At 33.7% G+C, this 8,669-nt stretch overlaps 1 protein-coding gene and 1 non-coding gene across 5 annotated transcripts in view; one reads left to right on the top strand and one right to left on the bottom strand.

The window, feature by feature from the left end:
- Nucleotides 1–803: 803 nt before the first annotated feature.
- The window catches only part of Lyrm7 (LYR motif containing 7), a 31,261-nt gene continuing 23,395 nt past the window's right edge, over nt 804–8,669 (bottom strand). For all 4 annotated transcript variants that reach the window (XM_015492721.2, XM_048783135.1, XM_048783146.1 and 1 more), the window contains exons 4-5: nt 7,064–7,145; nt 804–1,863 (exon numbers count right to left, since the gene is read on the bottom strand). In XM_015492721.2, coding sequence (XP_015348207.1) covers nt 1,793–1,863; nt 7,064–7,145 — 153 coding nt within the window. In that variant the 3' untranslated portion in view covers nt 804–1,792. The remainder of the gene's footprint in view (nt 1,864–7,063; nt 7,146–8,669) is intronic.
- On the top strand, nt 4,757–4,830 carry Trnaa-cgc. The gene has a single exon. It is a non-coding gene; the product is annotated as a tRNA-Ala (tRNA).

Raw genomic sequence — 8,669 nt, 5'->3', positions numbered from 1 at the left:
TAAATGAATGTGAGTAAAATGAAACCAAATAATTCAATTTCTTAAAAGTCTTGAGCTTCTACACGTTTAATGGTACTGAAAAATTATAGTATATTATACATAATATATATAATTCCATTCACATAGTAAAAATTAAATACAAAGATGAAAATTTATGAATCTTTTGACGTGTATAATTCATTTCACAGATTACTAACTTATCTCCTTAGGATGTGCTAGGTATGGTGGTGCATGCCTGCACCCCAGGGGTTTGGGAGGCTGAGTCAGGAAGATTGCAAATTCAAAACCAGCCTTAGCAACTTAGTGAGGGCCTAAGCAACTTTGCAAAACCCTGTCTCTAAATAAAATATAAAAAGGGCTGGGGGTGTGGCTCAGTGGTTAGGCATTTGGGTTTAATCTCTGGCACCAAAAAAAAAGATTTAAAATGCATAAAGGGTAGTCTCTGGTTTAATACTGAGTGTACTACATCTAAATAATTTTGATTTTCTAAAATTTAATTTGTTTTCCAATTTGACATTTTATATCCTGTATAGATACACCAATGTTTTGCTAACAAATAAACTTGCATTGAGAATCTTGTAAAAAATGTAAAACACTGTATCATCATCAAATGGGAGAATGTTCACTATCAAATTGGAGAGAACACTCTATTCATTGAGAAAGGGAACAATAAAGATACACAGATAAATGAGAAACAAGAAGAATGTTAATACAATTTTATAGCTTCTAGCATTAGATGGTAGAATGCTAGGGCCTTCTGTGATTCTTCAGTCTCATCCCAAGGATGGGACATGTAGAAGAAGAAAAGTCATTTAAGTTTTATTGATTTAAGCAAAGTGAATATAGCCATATGTTACATTTGCACAGTAAAGTCAACTGTGGTCTAAATACAGCTAATTCTAGTAAGGCCATACCCAGTTTGATTGAGCCCATCATTTCTTTAAAACAATTAGGGTTTCTTTATTCCATAGTGACTCTAAGTGATTTTGAGGTTTTACTCATCTGTCTTTAGAAGACTGATTAAAAATGTCTTTATAAGGACACAGAGAACCTCTCTATTGTCTAAAAAAAAAAGCTATAATTATTTATTAGCTTCAGAAATAATTCCAGTATTCAGGAAACAAAGAATACCTTCTGTGGAGAGCCGTGACTCCTTTGGCCATTTTAATAATTTGGAGACTAAACATTAATTTAATCTAATAATTTACATCTAATAATTAAATTTCCCATGGGAGGAAAACTTACAACTTTTCAAAACACTAAATATTCAAATAACTTTGGTAAGAGCAGAACACTTATAAAGGTCTAAAAGAAGTGAATATGATATACCTCCCTAAGCTTTACTTTATAAAATTTGATTTTCTTTTTTTTTTTTAATTTTTTTATTGTTGGTTGTTCAAAACATTACATAGTTCTTGATATATCATATTTCACACTTTGATTCAAGTGGGTTATGAACTCCCATTTTTACCCCATATACAAATTTGATTTTCAATGTAAATAAATTATCTTCTCTAATGTCCTTTAAAAATACTTAACTATAGGGCTGAGGATATAGCTCAGTGGCAGAGCAATTACCCAGCATGAATAGGCCATGGGTATAATCCCCAGCACCACAAAAATCAAAACCAAAACCAAAACTATGTTCTGTAGTTCTTAGCAATGTCCTTTTAATGTAGAATTAAATTATGATGTTACTCTTTAATTCATTCATTTTCAATATTTCTAGGACTTTTGCCAGTTACACATTTTATAGTTAAAATGTACAAAGTCTTGTTTTATCCTAGAAAATTCATTGCTTCTGAGTTGGTGCATCACAGTATGGTACATTTTCTAGAAGAAGATCTTTCCTAGGGACCAATTCTAAAAGAAAAACAGAGAGAATAATTAAAATTATTAAAATTAGAATTATAGATATATAGTCATTATATTAGAATTAAATATAAGTATAGTCATTTCCCCCTAAAATGTATAAAAGTAAAATATTTAGTGTTAAGATAATCTTCTGGAATGGTCCTTACCTTAAGTCACTTCTTAGAGCAATGAAAAACAATAAGCTTCAGTGACTAAATGCATCTGGCAGTATGAGAAAATTTTAAGGGCACTGATTTTATTTCACATTAGAGTTGAGAAGCCTCTTGCTTGTATTTGTTTTAGTTTTAGAGGATGGGACCAATTGGCATTTTCTCTTAAAGAGCCTCTGCAAGGCTCTTTAAGGAACTCTTAATCAATTAGGTTTTAGGATGCAAAGAATACCCCTTAACTAAATAATAGTTCAATCCATCTTGCTTTGCAGATGAACTAGTAAATCTGCACTCAATTTCTTTTTCAGTACCTTGTTGAAAGCAGGAAGAACTAACCAGCATGTACTGACATTCTGGCAATTTCTCTTAACTGTAGCCTCAGGTAGTACTTGGTTTGTGTCCTAAGAAATAGAAAGAGGCCCTGACCTTATGTTTTACCACTATATGGGTCACAAACTTAAAGCCTATAGTGGTCAGGTCCATGATAATCATACTCCCTTCTACCCTTACTTTTCACTCTCTACTTTCACATTTTAAGTTGTGTAATCTTCAGTACCTCACTTCTTGAGAAAACTTCTGTTGGTTTTAAACACAAGTGGACTAGGACTGATTAAGCAGGAAAAAAAAAAACACATTACTAATAGGTTTTTCATCTATTCATGGCATTGTTGTGAGGGCTAAAGAATCTGACAGGTTTGAGACTGTTTTCAGAAAAACAGCAAAACCATACCCTAGAACTCTCCTAATGATTAAAAACTGCCACTCCAATGGAGCATTAGAAGAAACTGCCACCATTTTTAACCTTATGAAACACAATGTGCTATACTTTAGATGCTGCCAGAAACAACATTCCTACATCTCCCCTGCCACCAAATCCATGCCACTTTCCCATGAGGACCTGATCCTATAACCACTAATGCTACTCCTGCCAGTAAAAGAGATCTGTGCCAAGCCTCTGCCCTCAAGGTCATTTCTTTTGTTTGTTGGTTGGGGATTGAACCAAGGGCCTCATGCATATGAGGCAAACCTTCTGTCTCTGAACTACACTGCTAGCCCCTCAAGTCCACTGCTGAACATGGATAGGTGTGAGCTATCTATATCAAATGCTTGTGTCAGAAATGCAAAGGAAACTGAGGAACTGAATTTTCTTTATTCTATCTTGAGGATCTAGAACTTATGCAGATGAAAATTCCTAAGACAAAGGAAGACATTCAAAGAGTGGTAAATAACCAGAAAGCCTCTCGAATATCCACTACTCTATCCCTTCACTCAATTCTTCTTATTGTGTGATCTTTGGAATCAAAGGATACTCTATAATTGAATTTTTCTGTATTCATTAACTGCTAACACTTTAATTAGGCCAAACATACCACAGGTGTATTTACATAGTATATACTATTTTTCTATAATTTTATTTTATTGATTGTAAAATCTCTGACTTTGCTCTCTATGTTAGATGCCAAATACTATTAACCACATGAATCTATTTGACATTGCCAGATCTTTGATAAGGAACTGCACTGAGATCATGGTTTATTTCCTGTACTTTATAGGACTCTGAAAGCCTTATCTACTCTGGTCATATTATATGCATAATTTACAAAGTACTTCTTTTGAAATAAAAAGGCTTTAGCTCAATTATAGACCAAAATCAAAATTAAGGGCAGGAGTTTTTAAAAAAATCTATTATGAGTAGCATAGTTTATAAGAGTATGGCAATCAGAGAGACACTTTGGATATCAATAATTTATAAGATGTTAAAATATTTAACTCTGAAGTTACAGAAATGTTGCTAAATATATCAAGAACATAAATATAAATGATAAGTTGAAATTAGAGGCTGGGATTGTAGCTCAATGGTGGAGCACTTGTCTCGCATGTGTGAGGCACCAGATTCGATCCTCAGCACCCACATAAAAATAAGTAAATAAATAAAAGTATTGTGTCCATATACAACTAAAAATATTTTTTTAAAAAAGGCAGGGGCGCTGGGGAGACAGCTCAGTGGTAAAGCACCTGCCCAGCATGCATAAGGCCCTAAGTGCAATCCCCATCACCACATAAAAAATAAACAACAATAAAAAATAATATTTAAAAAAGAAGTTAGAGAACTTTAGAAAACTAAGTGTTTTCTTCCAAGAATCTATCTTTGCATATGGGGATCTGCTTATGTGCCTCTCTTACAGCATTGAAGGACTGAAGGAACATTTAAGAGCATTCTCCATAAATTCTAGTGCCCAGCACAAAGAAGATTCAATAAGTGTTTACTGAATCACATTAATTTGCCTTTAAATACAAATTCTAAGATAGTTGTAGGTAATGACAAATGTAAATAAATGAAAAGGCAGAAATTTAAAAACACATTTGAAAAAAGATTGCTTTTGTGTGTGTGTGTGTGGTACTGGGGATTTATCCCAGGAGTGCTCTACCACTGAGTCACTTCCCCAGCCCATTTTATTTGTTTTTTATTTTGACACAGGGTCTCAAAATAAAAAAGTTGCTTAAAGCCTTGCTAAGTTGCTGAGGCTGGCTTTGAACTTGCAATCCTCCTGCCTCAGCCTCCTAAGTCACATTACAGGCATGGTCCACTGTGTCTGGCTTCTAGTGCATTTGAAAAAACATGTATCACACCAATTTTCAAAGCACATTCCCATTTTGTTTGTCTTACATATATGCCATAGAAGAAGTTAAAAAGTATAGATGATCCTGTTCAAAAACTATATATCAGGAGCTGGGGATATAGCTCAGTTGGTAGAGTACTTGCCTCGCATGCACAGGGCCCTGGGTTCAATCCCCAGTACCACAAATAAAAACAAAAACAAAACTATATACCATTAATATATAGTCACATGAAGTTCTGAATTTTCTTGATACAATTTTTATGCATAAATTTGATAACTATCTATAGAATGTATGATAGATAAAGGTCAATTCTAAAACCATTTGACTAATATCCATGTTACGTCAATAATCAAAGAGAAAGCAATTGTGGAACAATGAGTTAATTTCAGTATTTTTCTAAGTCATAGTTAAAGGCTCTGCTAGACCAATGATGAGAATGGTATGAATCAAATGTTATGATTAATTCAAATTCGTGCAATTAAGATGATACAGAAAAAAAAAATCACAAAAACTAGCCAGTACTTGGGGAAAATAAGCAGTTTCCACAACATTTTTAAAAGATTTTTTCAAAATAAGAAAATTTTCCCAAAATGATTAAATTGTCATGTCTATAATAAAGAACTTTGAAATCACACACCATGATAAAGGAAGTTAGTTTTTAAAAAGGAAAAAAATTACAAATTATATAAGATAAGGAGTTCTTGCTGAGTGAAATTCAATATTTAATTTTCAGTACAGATATTATTTGGAATGGAAGGAAAAGAGAAATTTAGAATTCATGCACAATTGCAAAAATGCAGTTTCATTTTATTATTTTCACTCTCTATTACCTTCATGTTGAGATATATAGATGTATATACATACACATCTAGAGAGACTCATAATCACAATTCTCAATTTTCTAAACAAGAAGCAGAATTTTATTTCTCATTTTTATATGCAGGGTAGACACCGGTAAAATATTCAGAGGAATTTGCCTAACATAACTTAATGGAATCAAATCTGTTCCATTTTGAACCTACAGAATAAAGGAGGAAAAAAAAAAAAAAAAAAAAAAAAAAACATGGCAGGCACAGTGGTGCATGCCCAGTGCCTCAGGAGGCTGACATAGGAGGATAGCAAGTTCAAAGCTGGCCTCAGCAACTTAGTAAGCTGCTAAACAACTCAGTGAGACCCTGTCTCTAAATAAAATACAAAAAAGGGCTGGGGATGTGGCTCAGTGGTTAAGCGCCCCTGGGTTCAATAACCCCCATACAAAAAAAACAACAACAACAACAAAAAAAAAACCCCAACAAACTATGGTGTTGAAAGTCAGGATAATGGCTACCCTTGTGGGAAGAAGGTTACTAGAAAAAACATGAGGATATGAAGAGACTTTGGGATGCTGGTAATATACAGCTTGATGTGGATGTTAGGTCTTTCACTTGGTGAAAATTCAATGAGTTGTACAATTATATATTGTGTACTTTTCTGTATATTTCCAATAGTCTATTTAAAAGCAATGATTTTGGCTGAGGATGTGGCTCAGTGGTCAAGTGCACCCCTGAGTTATATCTCCAGTTTCCCCCCCCAAAAGGAGAACTTTAAAAGCAATGATTTTCTTTTCTTTTCTTTTCTTTTTAACATTTATCTTTATTTTATTTTTATGTGGTGCTAAGGATTGAACCCAGTGCCTCATGAGGCATGCTCCACGAGCACTCTACCTCTAAGCCACAACCCCAGCCCCCTAAAAGCAATGATTTTCAATGTCATTGTTTTTTGTTGCTATTATCCCCCAAAATATTTCAGGGAGTGAAAACAATATATAATGTGAAATGAGATTCTACTGGATACCATAAAGAGTCTCAAGGTATAATGGAGAATTCTTAATTATATTTCCATTTCCTATAATCCCAATTCTTCTGAATTAAAATAATTACAGAATAAAAGGTAAAAATTAGATTTAGTCTAGGTAAGTGATACATGAGCCTAGAAAAATTAAGAATCCCAAATAAATATGATGAAAATAGTAGTAATGTTTTTGTAACTACAGTTTTACAAATATAATCAGGGTATAAATTTAAAAATTAAAATGAAATCTGGTATAACAAAGTTTCATAATTCGGCATTTTTAGACTACCTTATAAATGCATACAATAAATATTATAGTGCCTGGCAAAATCAAGCTGTTTTACTTATTAACATTAAAAGTGCTGTAATTAAGAGGTAATGTGAGGTATGGTGGCACATGCTTGTTGCCCCAGCTACTCAAGAGGTTAAGGTAGGAGGATTACAAGGGCCCAGGAATTTGAGTACAGCCTGAACAAATAGCAAGACCCCATCTTTTAAAATAAAAGCAAACAAACAAACAATTAAAATTGTTATAACATTCAATATTTCAAAACACATTGCAGTCAGAATTTTTTTTTTTTACTTACTCAGGGTATTGTGGTCTGTGTGAATGCCTTGTATAACAGATGTTCTGAGCAACAGTTCAACATCAGAACCTATTTTCATTAGCTGTTAAAAAAAAATCTTTTAGGAGTTTTATGTATATGTTTAATTTTTTAAAATATTTCTGTTTATTTATTTTTAATAATAATATGAGGATCAAACCCAATGCCTCACATGTGCAAGGCAAGTGCTCTGCCACTGAACCACAGCCCCAGCCCTGAATGTTTAATTGAAATCTACAGTTTTACTACAATTTCTTCTTAGATAATATTGCTTTTAACTTTTTGCAACTATTCCAAGTACACAAAAAGCTCATATAGTTTTACATGATGTTCCAAAATAGATTTAGAGTATTTTTGGTAATAATGCATATTTTAAAATGCACAATAGTTGGGCAGAGGTTTGACTTTTTTTTTCTTTATACAGTTGAATGTTCTGAACATTAGAAAGAGTGTTGGCTTAGGAGTCAGAATCCCTGGAATCCAACTCCAGCTCTGTCATTAAGGAATGGCTTTGGGTTAACTACCCACTCTTTTTCAGTTTCAGACCTCATCAAATGCAAAATTAATAACTGGACTAAAACAGTGATTCCTAAAGCTGTGGACCCTTGAGGGTCTTTGAAATTCTTTCAGGGATCTGAAAGTATTATGAACACAATAAAAATTGTTTTCATAATACTATATATAGCCTTCTGCATTGTTTGTGAGTAGTAAAGCTTTCTCTGATACCTTTTTTTCTGGGGCTGGAGGATTAAACCTAGGAGATTCTATCACTGAGCTACATCCCCAGCCCCTTTTCTTAAGATTTTTATTTTAATATGGGATCTCACTAAATTGTTCAGGACCTTGACAAGTTGCTGAGGCTGGCCTCAAACTTGCAATCCCCCTGCCTCAGCCTCCAAGTTGCTAGGATTATAGGTATATGCCTCCATGCCCAGCAAAAATACCATTTTATACTAAGAGCTGTGATTATTTAGACTTAGATATTTGTCAGACATCTTGAACATGAATGAAATGAGTATGTCACTTCAAGAAAACAATTGATAGTATTTGCTGACAATGATGAAATTCAAGATTTCCATTAAAAATTGGAATTCTGGAGAACTTGTATCTGCTATATGAGCTTGAAAGCTTTGCAATAAAGATTTTTCTGATGAGATAGATATTAATATTAATAGATGTAATTTAAAAATATCATACAATGGCTGAGTGTAATGGCACACATGTGTAATCCCAAAGATTTGGGAGGCTGTGGCAGGAGGATTGCAAGTTTGAGGCTAGCCTCAGCAAGTTAGTGAGGCCCTGTCTCAAAATAAAAAAGGGCTGAGGATGTAGCTCAGTGGTTAAGCACCCCTGAGTTCACTCCCTGGTATACCCCACCCCCCGCAAAAAAAAAAAAAAAAAAAAAAGAGTGCATCCTTGGCAGTTGTTCTATCACTGAGTTACATCCCCAGTCATTGGCCCTTCTAAAAAACATTTTAAATCCTAAATTTAATGTAGGTGGTGGGAGGAAAAATTGTTATCATTTTGTTTTTAACCTTGTAAAACTGCCAGGTCTGCTGGTGTGTAGAGAAAGGTCTTCTGTTTCCAC

The sequence above is a fragment of the Marmota marmota genome, unplaced genomic scaffold, assembly GCF_001458135.2.
Source record: "Marmota marmota marmota unplaced genomic scaffold, marMar, whole genome shotgun sequence".
NCBI lineage: Eukaryota > Metazoa > Chordata > Mammalia > Rodentia > Sciuridae > Marmota > Marmota marmota.
The sequence above is the reverse complement of the archived record's forward strand: the minus strand, read 5'-3'. Positions and strand labels throughout refer to the sequence as shown.